This window comes from Ciconia boyciana, chromosome 2 (assembly GCF_034638445.1).
Source record: "Ciconia boyciana chromosome 2, ASM3463844v1, whole genome shotgun sequence".
NCBI lineage: Eukaryota > Metazoa > Chordata > Aves > Ciconiiformes > Ciconiidae > Ciconia > Ciconia boyciana.
The window spans coordinates 57,192,455-57,212,705 of NC_132935.1; the positions used below are offsets into that span (position 1 = coordinate 57,192,455).

Genomic DNA, 20,251 nt, shown 5'->3' on the forward strand with positions numbered 1-20,251 from the left:
AAATAGTAAGGGGAATGCTGCCTTCCCTGTGTCTTCCGCAATAAAAAGATGTGTAATACAAAGAAGCAAATAATGGACTAGGAGTCTCTGGATTGGTACATTGGAGCTGTGTGGTGAAGGAGTTGGTGCAAATCCTGCATGTGCAACAGACAGCTACAAAGCCACACAAAACACACCAGTCGATGCATTGAACAACTGGAAGAAAAATAGTGCTGGCAGCCTGGTGTTTCAACATGTGCTCCCCTGATCGGGTGTACCTTGGGTGCCTGTTAGGGTGTTCGGTCTCCGATTCTGAGCTGTTGCTCAAAAATCAGGAATAGCGGTGGTTACAGACAGCAGTGGACACAGGCAGATTCAGATTTGCCACCTGGCTGAGGCAGATACGAGGTCAATGTGGGGCTTGCTTTGTGTCTGAAGCAGAGGTCTTTTACATCTTGTAAACTGCATTTACCAGCTTTTGGCATATGAAGTATTGGCTACAAAATGAGGATATTCTACCAGCGATTTTAAGATGGTGTCACTTTGGCAACGTGGCACAGAATGGTGGTCTTCCCCCAGTGAATGTGGCACTCCCAGATTGCTCTTGCCAATGTGCTCAGTGTCAGTGGCTTTCATATTTCTTTCAGAATCTCTCGTTTTCTTGCTGCTTGCAAACACTTAGACATATGATGCTTTTATCGTTTACTTCCACAACAGTCATACCCTATCTTGTTTGAACACTTGGTGTGGACAGTACTGGTTGCTGCCTGAATCAGCAGAGTTGTCTGTCTTTTCTCTAGTATTTTAATGCTTTTCTTATCAGGGTCAAGTTTAAAAAACAAACAAATGGAGTGGTCATTTAAATTATCTTCCTTTTTTCAAGGCATGGATTCAGCAGCAAGTCCAAGAAATCTGCAGATCAATCACTGGTGACACTTTGAGATTTTGAATATGATGATCTAAATGCCATAATAAGAAGAAAGATAGCATACTAATGCTTTTCTGATTAGGCTGTGTTTGAGGTCTTTTTTTTACCCAAAATTAAATTATTTTTTGAAAACTTTGTTTTATTTGTAATTTTTTTTTTGATAGGGAGGTTCCTATGAAGGATGCCAAAGAATATGCAGAATCTATAGGTGCCATTGTTGTTGAAACCAGTGCAAAGAATGCTGTTAACATTGAAGAACTTTTTCAAGGAATAAGTAAGTAAATGCTCCCTTTAATTAATTAATTGTGATTGTTTGGAGGTCTTCTGAAAATAGCTGCCTGTTTAGGGTCTAAAAACTTCTTTCCCAAGGGCATCAAGAAATCCACTGGGCCAGTAGTATGGCTGCTGTTTATGCAGATGTAAACTAAGAATGACTTTGAATATGCTAGAGCAAAACATAGTAGATAGTAGGTACGGGGTAAGCTTGTTCCTCTTAAATCTGTATATAGATCCTGACCTGGGTCACACCTTCTGTTTCAGACCAAGCCTCCTGTAGAGGTGATACTGTTGATCTTCTCATCATGTTGGTAAAAACTTAAATGTTGAGAAATGCGCCTGGAGGGCTATGATAAGTAGAAAATAGTTGTTGCAGTGGAATCAGTTTAAAAAAAATTTTCTCTACAGGTCTTCTAAACAAGATGAGACTGACGTTCCTCATGACGAGAAGGAAAAAAACATCTTGTTCAGTTTGCCTTCTAGGGGTTCCAGTTTTGGTCTCTGGCTGCGAGTGGGAAGGACCTTGTGGGCTGGAAGGGACCTCAGGAGACCTTCAGTCCAACTTCCTGCTCAAAGCAGACTTGATAGTGAATTCAGACGAGGTTGCTCAGGCCATTGTCTGACTGGGCCCGAGAGCAGAGGTTCCACAACCTCTCTGGGCAGCCGAGTCCAGTGTTTAAATAGCCCTCACAGTGGCATCCCCGCGGTGTATCAAGTCAGAACCTCTCCTGATTCAATTCATGACCGCCATCACTTGTTGTCCTGGATGCACCCCAGTAAAGAGCCTGGCTCTGTCTTCTTAGCAGCCCTCCCCATAGGTACTGACAGGTGGCTTTGCAGTCCCCCAAAGCCATCTCGTCTCCAGGCTGAACAGGCCCCATTTCCTCAGCCTCTCCTCACAGGGCAAGCGCTCCAGCCCCCTGACTTGCCTTGGTGGCCCTCCTCTGAACCCGTGCCAGTTTGTCAACGTTTTTCTTGTATTATGGGGCCCAAAACTGGATGCATTACGCAGCTTGTGTTAGACCGTATCTAGAAGGGGATAACCACTTCACCTGATCTACTGGCTTGGCTCTTGTTGGTATGACTTACGGTGCTGCTGGCTGTCTCTGCTGCCAGGGCGCGCTGCTGGCTCGTGCTCAGCTTGCTGTCCTCAGGCCCTTTTTGGCAGAGCTGCTTTCTGCGCAGCCAGTCCCCAGCCTGTCTCATAGCCAGGGGCTCCTTCCCGCAAGCAGGGCTTGGCATTTGCCCTTTCTGAACCACATAAGGCTCCTGTTGGCCCATTCCTGCCTCCAGCCTAAGGCCCTCTGAACAGCAGCCCTGCCCTCAAGGGTATTGACTGCACCTCTGATTTGGGTATCATCTGAGGGTTGAAGTGGGTGCATATTTTTTTCCTCCTTCAGGCCATTGATAAGAGGTATTAAGCAAGGTACTCCACTTGTAACTGGCCTACAGGTAGATACATACTGTTAACCACTGGCCTTTAAGTTTGATGATCCAGCAAATTTTTCACACAGCTAACAGTCTGCCTATCTAGACTATAACATCCCAGCTTGGATATACCAGGATGCTGTAGGAGAAAGTCTTGGAAGCCTTGCTAAAGTCAAGGTAGACAACATCCAATGCTCTCCCTCAACCACAGATCCAGTCATACTGTTATTTAGGGCAACAAGGTTGGTTGGACATGGTGTACCCTTGGTAAGTCCATGCTGACTGGTCCTGGTCACCTTCTTTACCTTTGTGCTCTCAGAAGCAGCTTCTGAGAGGATTTGCTCTGTGGTTTTCCCAGGGAGCAGAGTGAGGCTAACCAGCCTGTAGATCCATGGCTTGTTATTTCCCTTTTTGAAGACAGATATAACATTTGCCTTTTGTCAGTCATAGGGGACCTCCCTCATTCTCTACAACCTTTCAAAAATGGTAGGGATAATAAAGAACAGTGACATTGACTTGCTCCCTCTGCATCCTCAGGCTTGTATGGGTTGAGATTTCTGGAGAGCTCCATGACTTGATCCTCTTCCGCTACTGGTGGTTCCTCCTCTCCCTGAATCCTGTTTTGAGGTGCAGAGGCCTAGGAGACAGCATGTCCAGAAACTCAACTTTGTTTCCCCAAAGTCTTTATTTTATTTTATTTCACATATTCATAATCATCTCATATTATCTACCACACTTTGCCTGAGACGGGGCCTGTTCAAGTGTTTGCTCTGCTTGCATGGGATGTATTTGAAGTGGTGAACGAGAACCAATATTCCTAGAATACGCTACCTTTCTTTTACCTCCTTTAAAAAAGGAGGAGTGTGTAGCATGGCTGTCTGGAGGAACCAGTTCTTCCTTGTGATAGTTTGCTAGATTGTCTGCGTCTGATGGTTGTGAATATTCTTGCGGAGGAACTCATCCTTGCCACGTAATTAGATAATTAGTTTCTATCTTTGATAGGCAATGATGCAGCTGGCAGCGTACACTGTCCCTAATAATGGATATAATAGACGAGGAAGATCAGCTAAATTAAGTTTAGTATGAACTAGATACCCAGGCAAGTGCACTTAATTCCACAGGCAATTATTTCTATATCTAGAAATATTTGGTCTCAGTGGATGTACTCGTGACCTTATCAAGTACTCAGTGGAGAGAAAGGAGAGAGTTGGTAGTGTATGTTTATGGAAATATAGTGGAAACCAAGTGAAAACTGCTTAATTAGTAGGAGAATTAACTAGTATGATTGTGATTGGGCAGAGGGTAGGGATAACTTCCTGATGTTTTACGCCACTTCAGTCTTTGTGCAATTTCCAAAAAAACCTGCTTATGCCCAAGTTGCATGGCAGCATTTCTGCCTTTTCAGCGTATCAAGTCCCTCTGTGGCCATGGCTCCTACCCTGTTGACTCATTTTGTGTGGTGCCCTGGAAGTCATGCTGCAGCTTTAGTTCAGCTTTCACGCTGCCCGAGAGTTCGTGCCCTTCTCTTTGTGCTGCTGTAGAAGGGCATGGTGCAGCTCCCCAGCCTCTGAACAGGGAGACAGCAACTTCTGTTTACCTTGGATCTTGAAGGTAGGCTGTACGTATTGCCTATTTTACAGCCTGGATTTGGAAGGGTATTCCAAAATGCGTGGAGAATTTCTCCATTAAAAACCTTCTTGAAATTGATACCCCAAACAGAAAGGGTAGACTACATTTTAATTTAGCTAAAAAAATATTACCTCCTGCTTCCTTATGGTTTTCATTTCCCGGGGTATTTTAACATAATAATTTTTCCTTCCTAAGGTGTCTAGCAACTGTCTCTTTTCCAGGGAAAATGTTGTGAACGGAGTGAAATAGTATAATGGGAAAAAATTACTCAACATAATGATATAAAGAAGGCGGAAAATAAAAGGGGAACTGGGATGTTTTGCTGACAACCAGATAAATCTTGGAAAAGTTATACAGATTATAGACAGATCACTTCATTTCTAAGTTTATTATATTACACTATTTTTAAAATATTTTTTTAAAATAAGTTTCTCTCAGGATTTGAGGATTTGACTGCTTTGAGGGATGTCTTAACACAGTCTCAACACAAATCCATTGTCCTTAATTCTTCTCAAGAAAATACAAGATGTGAAAGACTAGAATCAGTAAAAGTTTCTGATTTTTTTTGAAGATGGGGCAAATCTGGCAGGAGTGGGGTTCTGCAGTCGGTGTACTCAGGCGAATAAGGCTGAGGAGGCAGACTGAGCACAAGAGTCAGCGAAGTTGGTGCTGTCCACGCTGGAGAGTTTTCACTGAGCTGCGTAACGGGATGCAGCTCCTGGCTGTCTGTTGTACCCCTGTGATTTCAGATGGCAAGCCACTACACTTACCCTGGTTACATTTAGCAGCGCCTGACTGAAGGCTTGCTGTGATTGTGAGACATCACATGGCTGTTTTATTTCTCTGTAAACAAGAAAAGAATATTTTTAGTACAGTTGTATATTCCCCAGTTGGGCTAAATTTTTCCCCATGTCCTTCTGGAAAGTTTTTTCACATAAAAAGGGCTTAAGACTATAGTGGTTTTTCATGTGTTCCAGTAGGTTTTTTTTAATAGCTGAGTGTCTATAGGATCAAATGTTGTTATTTTTTTTTATTCTCACCCTTAGAAGAATCATAGGCACAGCGGCTCCTTGTTGCTGGTTTGTACTTCAGCAGCAGCAAATATGCCAGGAATGTATTATACGATAGCAGTGTAATACAGTATAAAGTTGTGCCTGTGCAGGGAGTCATACCAGTTCTGTATTGCCCCTTCTTGGTTGTGAGGCTTTAGTCCGCTGACCACTGCTTGTGCCTGGGAAGGCAGCTTACCCACTAAAACTGGCTGGTTTTCAGTGACTGAACAAGCTGCCCCAAGCGTACTGTCATTTCGTAGCAATCACACCCTTGCAATTTTCAGACACCCGTTCATTTAACAACTCAAATAAGCCTTAGTTACCTTATTCAAATCTAGTACACGCCCAGCTCTTTCTCTTCAGCGTGTGTGTTGGCTCTTGCCTTAGTGTGAAGGTGCCCCAGATAGGAAAGAGAAGATTACATATAAGCCATCCTCTGTAAATGATAGAGCTGAGACCGTACCTCCCAGGTTAATACCAGTCTGCATCAGTAGGTCCAAAGGTAAATGGGCAGTGGGACGAGTAAGCTGCTGAAGAATACCTAGCCAAGTGAAATATGAAATAAACTTGTGTTAAGCAAAAAAAATAAATGATGATGGGCCTGCGTTATTTTTTTGAAGTCTGGCAAGTGTTGAGGACTGGTGTGCTACCAAAGGGGCCAAGATTGAAGCATTTCAGTGTTTTCTGTCAAAGGTGAGAGGGAACTGAGGAATAAGATTATCAGAATCGCTCTATGGAAAGTGTCTAAGGAGTTGTTAGCACGTTCGGTCTTGCTGATGCTAGTACTACAAGGAGGAGAGACAGGCTGATATTTAAAAATCCAGATAAGGATGTTCTTCCCAGACGAGGCTTCCTAATTAGAGCAGAGAGTTTCTGTCTCAGGACACAACCTTTCATGTGGTAAATGCTCAGTTATAAATGTATGAAGCTATTGATTTTCTGATGCCTTGCCAGCAGCTTGTATATTGAATATTTAATGTAACCCAAATACTTGTTTCCTAGAAATACTGTGAGATTAAAAAAAAAAACCAACCCAATGTCTAGCGTTTACAGTTTAACCAGTTGTATACTGGACAAACTAGAGAGGAATGTATGAAATGTCTGTTTGTGGAACAGGGAGGGATGCTTTCCAGCAGACATTTGATGTTTACACTGACTCAAATGGACTTGGATGGATGGAACTGCAGATGGACAATTGTCTTTGTGAGTGATGAGTGTGGTGGTTTTCATCCTATTATTGGCTGATTTGCGGATATCTGTGAACTACTTTGAAGAGGTCTGTGAAAGACATTTTAAGAAAAGCACGTACATTTATGTTACAAAGCAATTCACTTACACCATTTTTAAGGCAGCCCAAGCTCGTAACTGAATTTTTGTAGGGGGTGTTCACCTGTGAACACCCTGTGAAAGGATGGAAAAACATTGCCCTAACTTATGTTTGAGATTATATTATTTACAGTTTATGTTCCCTGTATTCTAGGATTAGTTCTTCTCTTGCTTTGAAATTGTAATGAATGAAGCAAAACGTACTGGCCTTTGGACTACTCTTGAAGTTAAACTTGTGAGGTCTTGGATTTCTCTCCAACCATAAGAGAGCTCTTCAAGATAAACTAGTAAATAAACAAAACCAGCCCAAAGTTAATTACAGCAGGACCTGAAATCAAGGTTGGATCTCTTAGTAATTAAAGTTATTAGGCATTCTGTTGTTTACTTTGATGCTTGTAAGATTTACATCTTTTTTTTCCTGCAGATTTTAATTAAATGAGCAAAATTTAGTTGTATTACTGCTTCCCCTAACAAGAACTTCAGTGTCAGCATTCTATGCTTTTGCTTAAAAAAAGAAAAAAAAAAAAAAGGCAGCTTTATTTTCTTGCACAGAGATGCTGTTAGGTATGCTATTAGGAGTATTAAAATAATTGCAACTTAACTATGTTTAGTTATGCAATATCCTTTATTGTGAATATGTGCTACCTTACATGAAAACTTACAACGTGAAGTAAACAGCAGTTGTCTCTGTCGGTTGGGGAAATCCTGCTTCCCTGCAAGTATGGGTGAGAAAAAGAAACTAGAGACTGACTAGCGGGCCAAGCTCTATAACCCATGTGAGAGATATGGGGAACTTCTAAAATACCAGTGAAACTGGTTTCAAAGGATGAAAGGATTTGGGGAGATAAGAAGTGTGACTGTCATAAGGTGCAGAAAGAGTCTCGTATGCAAATGCCAGAACTGTAGGATAAGATCTGCCTGCTTCATTCTGCCATGCCTTCACAGATGGCTGTGCTTTATTAACGAGGTTTATAGAGAGTGACGCTTTGCAGGGGCTCACCTTGCTGTGCTACAGCTAGCAATTTTAGGAGGAGGATCTGGCCATTGTATAGCTGTTAGACTTCTTGAAGTAGCAGTACGCCTTTTCTCAGGTGAGCCATGGATTTCACATCCTGCACTAACGAAAATCGCTCCTTCCTCCAGCCCCCTAAAAAAAAAAAATAAAAATCAAGTTGTACATTATTTGAAGGAAGAGAACAGATGGGAGAAATGCATAGAAAGCCACTGTGCAGCACTGTGATGTCTTGCCTCTTACCCTTAGCAGAATTGTTGTAGTTGTGTTAGATAGTAGGACTGTGCTTCTTTTGGACCTGGGCTTCATCATCTGGATGTGCCAGCTCAGGTCGATCACATCACATCTGTTTCCACACTAAATGAGTATCTGTTCAATGTACTGTTGTGTTTGTCCCTTTGTCAGCATGGTAACCAGTTGTGGGTTTTTTTCCTTATGCTCAGCTTTAAGGCTGTTTCCAACCTTTCAGGCAGTCTTGTACAGGTCAATGATGAAACTAGTTTCATGTTAAAAAACCAAACAAAACCAAAAAGCCCAACTCCAACCCTGGTTTTTCTGAGCTAATGGACGTCACAGCTTATAACTGGAGCATCGCATTCAAAAATGAACAAAGAGGGCAGATTTTATTACTGTGATGATGCATCATGCTTCCAGCTGCAGCAGAGCAATCCCCATCTGCCCTGCCTTCAAGCTCTGCTTGCAGAGCTGTCACCCAGTCCCTGTTGTCTCTCTTGCTTCCCTGCTCCAGTTTTCATTTTTCTCCCTTCTCATTTTGTTTACCTCTTGTCCCACCCTCCCATTTCCCAGTCTCTTTGCCTCTGGCACTCTCAGAACAGCAGCTCCCAGAGTGCTGATTAATCTCTTTACATTAACAAGTCTCAGATTCAATAATAGGAGTTGGAATGCTACCAGGCACTGGAGAAGACTCTGACCTTCATCCTGGACTGCCTCAGCCCAACTCAAACATGCCAGGAAGGAGGAGATTGAGTGCTTCCCACCTGTTAACCTGGATGGTTCACTTCAGAACCATGACAATTTCTGTAACCCTATATTTTAGCAGTCTCCTGTGACACTTATTATTTTACACACCCTGATGTGTTTACTGGAATCAGATCACGGAGGACACCAAAACCTCTGCACGAGTGTGTAGAGGTGCATGTTTACAAACAGTTTTGTTGCACAAAATCTGTGAAACATGGTCTAAAAACTAGTGAAATTAAACCAAAATATATAATCAGATATTTAATTAATACAAGTGCAAAATCTAAGTTTTAAATTGAAGTCAGCGGACCTCACTCCATAGAAGTATCAGCAATGGGAACCATCTGGAACTTTTATACTGTCTCAGTAATGGTATATCCCTAAGTTCCTCGTTTCACCAGTTCAGCTGCACAGTTCTTAAATAAATGTATGTGTGTATCTGTGCAATTGACTGTTTCATCTGGAATCCTAACAAGTGCTGTTGGTGGTCTTTGGCAGTCTGGCTAGTTGTGTCCTGCTCTGCAAAATGGAGAAGAGACTCTATTTGTGGTCTAGTTTATCATCTTTAAGTTAAGCAACAGAAGATTTTGATCTCTCATGGACCTTTTGAGCTGACTCTTATCTTAACAGAGCAGTCATCGGTTTGAAGAGGAATTGTCTTAATCTATTTATTTCTTCAGCAGGAGAATTGCTGGGGAGGGCACTACTGCTCCTTTCTGACATCAACTGCATGAAAGAAATAGCATAAAGTAACAATGCTCTAGGTTTATCTCATACAGGAGTATTTTTTAATTGCTCTGGAACAGAGACTAGGTATGCCAGTGAGATATACTTCTAAAATGAGGATATACTTTGTAAAATTAATTCAGTTTATGACCTCTGTTGATCCTGACTCAGTGCCAGCTGGATTGAGTTGATGTCAGCAATATTGATGCAGTATTTATCAAGAGATGAATGACAAGATGAGATGATCCATGGTGCTTTTAGGCAGCGATAGTGATTGAGCTGGTTTAGAAGCACAAAGTGTAGATGCAGGCTCCGCATTTCACTGCTCATCCTTAGTGGTGTTCTGCTGCTTAAACCTTTCCCTGTTGCAGCATCTGCTGTGAGACTAGCTGTCAAGGAGGCCCAGGGAGAGACAATCGGTCCAACAGATTTCTGACTGATTATTTTTATCCACTTCCCCTGACCCTTGGTGAAGAATCACTGTATCATTTGGTGTGGAGCTGGTTCTCCGGCGTTACACTAAGTTTTGTGCTCCAAGAGAGTTATTCCTATCAGCTGCACATCAGATGGTAAAAGCTGCTTAGGCAGGGATAAGTCTTGTTACTAAAACTAAAATTATTTAACTTGATGGTTTAATAAATCTGGTAATAAGAGAAATAATAAGTGAGAGAACTTGCCTACTAAAAATAATAAATCTAAAACTTGAAAAACTTTTAGACAGTTTAAGCTTTATTGCCTTGTATTGAATTCAAGGGGGGGGGGGGGTAATCCAAACAGCAGAAAACATGGCTAGTTAATGACAAACAGTACTCAAGTTCAAAGGCCAGAATAACTAATCAGCAAATATTTTATGTCTAGAGATTTTTTCTCTTTATTATTTATAGTTGTTAACTGTGTGGTTTTTATTTTTTTGAGAAATGAAATAAATCAAGGTGATTCTTAATGACATATATCGTGTCCTGGTCTGAACTGGACAAAGTGCTTACTGACCTTGAAGCCTGCAGTGGTTTTGCTCCAAAGATAAGCTTGCCTGCTTCTTTGCATGCACATGAAGAGTACTGTAGAAAAGACTTGAAACTCATAAGAAATATGAAACGCTGAATAAAAAAACAGAGGTAACATAGTTGTATAATGTGGACTTCTAAAATGAAAGTTAAGCTAGTTTGCATGTTAAAGCTCTCCTCTTCCAAACTTGCTGTTAGAAGAACCAAATGTTTAGAGAGTGTTTGCTTAGTGATATGTTATGGAAACCGTGTCTGTAGATTCCAGCTTTTTTAGCCACATTGTGCTCTGAGTCAGATTGGCAGGGTTTTATTTCAGCTGGGTCTGAGTTGAAAGCACTTTGGAAATAGTAGGTACCTAATGCACAAGTTCTCTCCAGGTCTCTACAGCGACAGCTTTACCTTCTTGGAAAGCCTCTCACAGATATTACATTCTTCATACTCTCTAGAGTTTTAAGAACTGGTGGATTCTCTTTATCTCCAAACAAAGCCAACAGAACTAATGCATGTATCAACTGTGTCTGTAACCATCCATTCTGCTTTTTATTTTACTTTGGAAGGGCACTTACAAACATGAAGTCCAAACATAAGGTAAGCAGGGTGTGAAGCTGATATTTTAGTGACCTAAATACAGTGCAGCATTGTAATGTCGGTGCTTATACATGCTTCAGCCCTCAAGATACCTGTTTCTCACTCTGTTGGACAAAATACAGTATCTTTAGCTTAGTAATGTGAGGAATTTTCCCCCTCTCATTTAGTTGTACAAACACCCAAGATTATCTGCTTCAAAAGTCACACTTCTGTTGTATAACATACCTGTTCAGAACTGATTGAATAAGAGAGGTGAAATTTTGATGGACTTGACCAAAGGTAATTTAGGGACAAGTTTTACAGATGACATTTTGCTGCTTGATTTCATTGGGGTTGGATTTTACCTGAATGCTTTTAACTCGCCCTCCCACAACCACCCCCCCAAGTAATTTGTAGGACTCTGGCGTCAAGATAGGTACATAATTTATGGAACATTTGGCAAGAGAGAGCTGTGAATAAATGCAGCAAAGGATGGGGAAATCTAAACTGTAAAATCCACCTGGATTATGATGAGCTGTTCACAGGAACTTTGTGCTCTCTGAAAGTGGCATATAACAAACAAATGTTAAATATTTTAACTCTTGTTATTTAACATGGGTAATAGTAAAACCAGGAGTAATTCATAGAAAGTAGATTCAACTTCAGAAAAAATTTCCAGCAAATCCACAACATAATGAGAAAGTATGTTACCATGACTGTAAGCTCTCCAAGATACTAATGGAGAGATCACTCAATGGGTTTAATGGAAAAGCCAGGCCCACACCAGAGACAGAGGATAGATTGGACCTGGGGGGATCTTGGTTTTCCACTTATAATTCTAATTATTAAGCACGTGTCCATGAGTAGGAAGCCAGTTAGACAAAAGATGCAGCAGGACTAAAAGGGCACACAGGGGAGGGAGTTGGAGCAGTGTCTTCTGCCCCTAGGAGAGATCTCTAGCTCTCCTGTGATGGCTGAAATTCTTTCTAACACTTAAAATAATCACCCCATAAGATGATTAAAAAGTCAGGAGAGTTTGGGGGGGTGGTGTTACGTAATCAAAGCTGTCAACTGGAAAGACATGGGTAGTCCTCAAAGTAGGGAGGGATTCAATGAAAAGAACGGATTTTTTTTTCTTTTTCAAGTATAGGCAGCATGTGTTTAGTTACAGTACTTTGTAAAACTCCTTTGTAAAAGTCCTTTGTGCAAGGACTGAATGCCATGCAGATTTAGGACAGGCAAGATCTTGTTAAACTAGCACCATTCACATTTAAGTGGAATTAGGAGAAAGCCGAGAATTTTCTCTTTCTTAGTTGTAAGGTGCTCGGTGAGATAACTTTTTTTAAATACAAGGATAACATAATTTCACTGTACTTAATGCATTCTCAATAGCCATATTTCATATGTTTTTTTAAATGTGAAAATACTCTTTCATAAGCAGGATGCAAGGAAATAGATTCAAGGTACACAGGAGACAGTTATTTTCTGGTGAAGTTTCACAGATGTAATTATTATGCAAGCTAAATCATCCTAACTGTTATCTGCATGTGTTGTTACTACATCAGGAAAATTGAATTCACTGTCTCCTCATGTGTTTCAGGTCGGCAAATTCCACCCTTAGATCCTCATGAAAACGGTAACAATGGAGCAATCAAACTTGGAAAGCAGACTTCACAGACGGGTAGGCGGTGCTGCTGACCCAACTTGATCTTTTTAGATTTACTTGAAAAACAGCACCATTTGCTTTTTTCACTGAGAAAGGACTTCATGATCTCAGCGACGTGGCTCCTTATCTTGAAAGCGGTAATTTCAATACTTCCCATGAGCAATAATGCAAGGACCAGAAGCAGAAAGCTTTACTTCAAAGGGATTTTGCAAAACTTAGTTGGAAAATCCTCTCTAATATCCTGTCAAAATTACAATGTCAAAGTACTCCAATTCTCTGTTTAAGCCAATGAATTCTTTTTTTTTTTAATAAAAAGATCCTTTTATATATAAATTTTAGATCTGCTGCAAAAAATTCTCTTCTTACATTGTAAAGTGGACTTGGCATGTTTTTAGAGTTTTCTTTGTAATAATAAGGTGAAAAAAACCATAAAACCTGAATTTTGGCTTACAGTTTCTCTACCATCTTTCTAGCTGGAGTCTGCTTCGGTATTTTTCTAAATCTGTAGCTTCATCTTGTACTTTCAGTAAACATCAGCAAGAAATGGACTGAGTTTGCTAACTAGAAAAAAAATGGATCCAAAGGATGAGCAAGTGCAATTTTTACAGACTAGAAGTCAAAATCTGTGTCAGGAGGTGCTGTGTATGTGAAAGAAGGAGTTGTCATGAAGGAGACTGCTGGACCCCATGCAGTTCCCAGTCTGCTCCGGAAAGAAGTGAAGATGCAGCCACTGTGCTTTGCCTGGATTGATTCCCTTTCCAGGGCGTAGGCTTCATTAATTACTGAAACTGTAAAAAGAACGTAAATGCCAGCTTAATCTCCACTACTTACCAGGTTTCCTCTAAATCTGTGTCCCAGACCGTAGTTGTCTCTGCTCAAAGATCCTACTTCCCTGGTTTCTAAAAGAGAGTGCCACACTGCCCCACTCCTTCATGGTCTCACCGCAGCGCTCTAAGAAGTCTTCAAGTTGGAAGAATGATATTTCTGTACAAAAACAGCTTAAGAGAGCACAATATAATTTGGGGTTAAAGGCTGGAATATAATAAAACAAACCAGAGCGTTTCTTTAGAAATGCAATTCTGTGAATTTGCGGAGTAGTCTCCTCCTCCATGTGGGGATGCAGTATGGAAGACTGCAGCATGATACCTTTGAAGCTTGATGCACTTGAAAATACAGTGTAGAAAAAACAATATCCAGTAGAGAGTTATGAACTAGAAATAATGTAAAACTGTATGCGTTCTCCACTTCCATCTTTTATAAATGTGTGTGACTGAGATGATAAAATATGAATTTATCTTCATCAGTTTCATTGGAAATTGGAACTAGGGTAAGAATGCAGGCTTCAAAACCAAAGCCTAGCCTGCATTCCACAATGATAATTTGTTCTCTTATGAGGAAAATTAGCCTCACCGCACATTTGTTGGGGGACTTACAAAAAGCAAACAAAAGGGAAAAACAACTTTCCACAATAAATCGTGAACAGGCAGGCTAGAGCTGGGTTTCCGTGTTTATACATAAAAAACGGACCTTATTGCTTGTTTGCGAGATTGCTTTGATAAAATGGCACTAATTATTAGGGCTTGAAACAGAGCCAGATGAAATCAACAGGAACATTTCTTTGTCTTCAGAGGGCTTGAAGTAGTTACAGGTGGGAAATGTCCCACCCGATTTTATCTAAGAATCTAAGCTGCATTGTTTTTTCACATATAATCCATTTCTCAGATATTTTACACTCCTTTGAAAGCATTCATACTTGAAAGTATGCCCTTGGATAATACACAGACTCAAACAGATACCATGAGAAAAGATATTTCAGGTAAACTTTCAGTTGTCACCTCTGCTGATATATCATTCACGTTGCTGCTTCATTGCAGCAACTATTTTACAGATAATCCAGGGTTATTTAAGTGCATATTCAGCAATCATCATTGTTGATAGCTGGGGAGGGAGACAGGCTCCTTTAGGGAACATTTCATCCCATCCTAGTACAAGTGAGTCTGCCAGAGGTGCCTGGCTCTTTCACCTGGCTGGGGAGGGAGAGGTTAACCTGTCCTTCAGTGCTAAAGAAATATCAAATTTACCAACATCACAGATTCATATAATTTACAGGATCTATGACCCAATGCTGCAAGACATCTGGTTCTTCCTAAATAAAACCGAGTAAAAGGCTAGACCTGTTACCAAGAAAACAAGGTGAGATTGAACCCACGTTTTTAAAGGTGTCATATTTTAGTTCAACATATAGTAGTTATGCATAACTGATTTTTAAGCTTTCATGAATCTTAGTGGCATAGTTCCTTTTTTTTAATGTGACATCTCAAAACTCATTAAACCCTACTTGAGATGTCTGAAAGCTTTGTAAGACAATTCTACGAGTACCTTGTATACTCTTAATTTATGCTAGAACTGGCAATTGATGCTGATCTGTATGGCATAGATATTGTCCTGAACAACCAGCTCTCACAGCTGCCATTGAGCTGTATCGTGAATCAGAACAGGTTTATGAGTTATATGTTAAAATAGTTTAAAATTGAGAGTTGTTACAGTGGATCTCTGGCAGATTTTAAAATTCAAATGCAGAGCGTACTTACACAGGCGAAGTACGCTCAAAGATATTTTTGCATTTGGTGGGGCAAATCTAAATCACCTTATTCTGCTTTTAGCCAAGAAAAAGATTTAAATGAATAAGGATTCTGATTGTATAAGTTCTTGAGGTTTGGGTAGGGAACTCTGAAGTCACAGGTGAAAAAATAACAGGCCACTGTGTTGCACAGAGCAGCTCACATTTTCTTTGAAGACAGGGCTCGTCTTCGACAGTGATGTTGTGTCTCTGCTGTTCATCAAAGCTAAAGTGCAGCTTTGACCTGTCTCTTCAAATGGGGGAACGGTTTGTTTTAAAAATTGTGATTTTTCAAATGTAAAATTAATGATTTCTGCTTCCTTTTGTTGCCTGTGTTGCTTGGAAAGTACCACCACTCTTCATAAACAGCCGGAAAAATGACATACAAAAAAGCCCTAAACTCAGAGTCAAAAGTTTCAGCAGCAACCGGAATTCCTCTTAGTCGTTAATGGCTGGTGAAAAGCTAAATTACTGTACAGGAGCACCTGACTCTGTGGCTGATCTGCTCTAATAATAATAAGAATAATAATAACAGCGCTGCAGTTCTAGGTTGGCCAGCTGGTGCTGGATTTGTCCAAGACTGGTTTTCTCAAGAGAGCTGGCAGCAGGACTGAAGCGCAGGCTGCAGTGCCAAGGATGTTTGGTGGAACTTGTTTGCACCATGACTCAAGACTGTGACTGTCCAGTTGTGGGTGACTTGCTTTTCTGGCTTGTCATGAACTAGTTTAAAAACAAGATTATGAAGGAACTAGTTTTCATATATGCTCTGCATATGTGTGTGTATATAAGTACAGTTTTATATTATTATGCTGACATGTAGTGTTTTTTCACTATGTCTGGTTCTCATATACTGCACATTATATTCTGTAAGTACATTTTTTTTTGTTAATGATCATTTCACCTTTATGAACTTAAAGCTACAGACTGAAGGTAGCGAGAAGATGGAGATACACATAGGTACAATTGTTGACTTGCCATTCTTATGCATGAAAATAGCATATTGGAGAAAAAGTTTGTCTTGCACACTGAGAATCTAAAAAAGGCGATTATTATCCAAGAATTGGGACTCAGAAGTATTCAAGTTATACTCCCCCAAAAAAAAGAAAATAAAAAAAAGATTTATAATTTTTGTTCATGGTACAGCAGGTCTATCTGAAGTGCTACAATGTAACATGGGTCTGTATCAATACCTGGAAAAGTTACCTGTCATCCCTTGTCTTCACTAATCCTTCATGGCATGTGGTAATAAGCGTGACTAGATAGATTATACATGCGAGCACTCTGACTATAATCAGACCTTTTCAGTACAATGATGATATATTTTACTATCCTACCCTTAATTATTTAAACCAGAGTCAGTGATAAATTGTCAGTTTAAAATCACCTGCTAAGTACTCTTCCTCTGTTTTGTTTATATAAGGGCTTTGACTGGGCTGGACCCACTCGCTTCATGTATGGGATGCTGCAATCTGTTAATACTTTACCTTCTGTTTTACATATTAATTGTATCATACCTAATAATATTTTTGGCCCTAAAATGTAGGTTTTGTGTTTTATTTAACCTACAATGATTAATGCTAATAAATGTTTTAAATACCTTTGATTTGGAGATGTCTGGTTTCAATAAGGCAGAACAAAATAGGTCCCATTTTTCACATCATTTGCTCTTGAAAAAGGGCTGTCTGCAGTCTGTGGATTGCTTACCTGGGATTTAAACACTGCTTGAAACGTGTGTGGCTGGCCTTTTAGCAGAAACTGAATGCCTTCCTGGGGCATCCTACAGTGCAGATGAACTTTCAAAAACCAGAAAAAGATTATCTGAAAATCCCTTTGCTAAGGTATTTGATTTATTCATTAGAAGAGAGGTACCCGAGCGGCCGGTATCAGCTTGGAAATTTAGAATAGTAGCTGTCAGTAAAAAGTGAGCTTACAGTCACCACTTTGAATAGCAACCATGACTATGCCTCATAAGACACTTTCTCTTTTGTATGTTTTTATTTTGGTGGTACGTGTAAATTTTTTTCCCTACCCTATGTCCCTCAAACTTGTCTTTAGGAGTTAAGACTTAACACTCCTTTAAGAAGTATGCAGTATTTCATACCTCTTAGTGCTACTGTTTCAAGAGGTCTTTAAACTTACCAGAAGTTTTTTGCACTGTCTGGTTTGTATTTTCAAAGTTGTTACCACAACTATGAGGGCTATGAATAAAGGGTTGGGGTTTTTTTAAGGAAAAACAGGTTTTTGGAGTAAGGCTTTTCTAACTACCATGATAAATTCAATGCACACCAGTACACAGGAAGCACAGTAACTCAAATAACAGCACAGAACACCATTTCTCTTATGTAAGGAGAAACCAGTATTTCAAAGGGGATTACGTAGGTTGCGAGTTTAGTTACTGCTTGAAGATACCTGGCAGGATCTGTTCCCTGCTTTAAAGCATTTATAATCACATTGAAAAAATTATGTATCTTATCTGCAGCTATGTGTAAATAAAAATGAACCCAGGTACATAACCGTAAGCTGTAAAAGGTGATGTACTGTCCGAAAGTAAGACTCTTCACTAGAAACTGTAAAATCAATGGTTGACCGCATTTAGCAGGTTAAGATGGGAAGGAATAAGTAATACCATAATGTAGCATAATACAGCCTTTTTAATGTCTGAAGAAACAATTTCAGATGGGTTTCTTCTCTCTTGATTAAGCTCTGTAAAAAGAGTCCTTATTGCAAAATGTCTGTATTTTTACACTTCTGATACTACCAAGTGGGTCTTGATGCAGATTAGTTTGCATTATCACTTAACCACTGCTGTGTATTTTGTAGGAATATGAAGACAGGCTCATGATACTAGCATTCATATCACTGTGTTTTCAATAGATAGGGTGTAGAAGTGTTACTGAAATTGTTTTGTAACACAGTTGTGAAAACTTGAAGATAGTACACTGGCAGAACTTGAAGTGTAAGAGACCTGTACTGACTTGCATTTAGTGTTGTATCAATTAACAAGTTTTTAATAAGATGTCATTATTCAGTGCAGGAAACTCTAGCACTAGGGTGGAAAAGAATTTTGAGGCTTCTGGTTAGGTATTAAACATTTATCAGCTTGAGAAGGATTTCTTTTTTCTGGCTGTTAAATTACTCCAGCCAGAAATAATTTTTATCCCCGAGACTCCCTGAAGTATTTTTAAAAAAATATGCTTTCTTTGAAAAGCACTGACCTTTTTTTCTCAAAACCTTCCTGAGAACCCAAGTTTTATCTTTCCCATCATCTGTCAAAAGTTCTTTGAGACACACCTTATTTATGATGAAACACTCAACCTTTCTGATTGCCACAGTTTGAGAATTTTAGAAAACAAAAATGCATTTCCCCCCAAGGCCATTTAATTCACATTTGTTTTACCTAGTCGGTGCCATTCCTGCTCTCTCCACAACAGTAAAATACATGTTTAAATAAGAAGATAAACACCTAACAACTAAATCTCTGTTCCCCTACAGCAAGTAGAGTACTCTGGGGAAATGATCTGTTACAGACTGAGAGGGACAATCCCTAGGCTTCTGATTACTTATTGACAACTACCAATCAATGAGGAAGTCAGCTTACATGTCTAAGAGATGCCCTTGAGGAAAATGAACATCACGTTCTTTCCTCTTTGTCAGTATAACATGACTTCGGGGGCAAGCAATAGCATTGCTGTTACTGACTGTGTGAATAAAAAATGAATAAGAGGATAGTAACAGTTTCTCTTCGCTTGTTTAATAGGGTCGAAATGTAGGTTAAGCACCTTATAAAAGAAATCCCTGCTTCTTGTCATCTTCAAAGAATCTGTCTGCTTTGATGGCAAATATATGTCGGGAGTTTTCACAGAGGTTTAGCAAGAAAGAGCAATGGATGCAACCTGGATGACACTGTACATTTCAAAATCCCTTTCCAATACTCTAGCTCTGCAAAAAATCAAGTCATCAGCAAACCTAGAAGCACTACCAAATATCCAAGTTCCCGTCTATGTTCATCACTCATCACATGGGACAATTTTGCACTATAGGTATTTACCAAAAAAGCATAAAATGTGTAGTAGGAATCTAATAAGAGCCCTCAGAAAGAAGGATGTCCAAAATAAAGACTTAAATTTTCCTGTGCTATTTCTTGAGACAGTCAGGAACCCAAATGAGAATGAAATAGCATTCCTGGCGCCATTCCCCTTCGAGATACCATTTGTCCTCTGAGTTTTACCACACTCTGTAGGTCATTCCTGGTTCTCAGGGAAAATTTGCTTTCAAGGTGGCAACCTGAACCGCCTGCTGGCACCTAACCAGCTGTCCTCCTACGGCACAGCCTTTAACACTGGAATGGTTCTCCCCATAGTCACAATAAGGAGGGACAGAAGTCTTAATAGCGGCTGACGTTTCTAATGGAGGTGACTCAGTTTCTTGGCAGTTTTGAATACAAAGCAGGCTTTTGAGATATGCTGGAAACATGAACTCATAAAGATCTAGGAAAGGGCCCTCAACAGATAAACTTGTTTCCTCGTGACAGAGATACCAGAAAAGGAAACGCTTTTTTTTAAGTAAGTTTTTCACCACGGTCTTTTTTTTTTTTTTTAATGTTTTTAGGAGGCAGAATTTCTGGAGGGAAAATAGGTTTCTTGAAATGAGAACAAAGCCAGAACGCCACATTGATTACAAAATTCTGAAGAGGGAAAAGAATGTTTAGAACTGAAAAGAAGGGACAAACAACATGATGTCCTGCCCTGGAAGATACTCTTCGTGGTGGGTCACAACCCCATCAAGGTGATAAAGAAGGAACAAAAGCAATGTCTGAAGTAGAAAATTTGGAATTAGGGTAAAAAGGGTATCACAGTAAAAATGGTCAAATAGTGCATATACGTGCATTTCATGGCACAGCCACGTTAACACCGTTGTTACTTGAGAACCCTAGCTAAAAAATGAGCATGAACAAATACAAGATTAAGAGTGCATCAGGTGCCTAGACTCCACCTGTAAAAAATGATACCATATCTTTACCTGTGGGTATGCCTGAATTTACATAGTACAAAGTCCAC

The 20,251-nt window shown here is 39.9% G+C and overlaps 1 protein-coding gene across 1 annotated transcript in view; it reads left to right on the forward strand.

The window, feature by feature from the left end:
* RAB31 (RAB31, member RAS oncogene family) overlaps positions 1-12,912 on the forward strand; it is a 62,487-nt gene extending 49,575 nt beyond the window's left edge. Inside the window, 2 exon segments of the mRNA XM_072852755.1 lie at positions 1,072-1,181; positions 12,509-12,912. Coding sequence (XP_072708856.1) covers positions 1,072-1,181; positions 12,509-12,606 — 208 coding nt within the window. The 3' untranslated portion in view covers positions 12,607-12,912.
* The last annotated feature ends 7,339 nt before the right edge of the window (positions 12,913-20,251 follow it).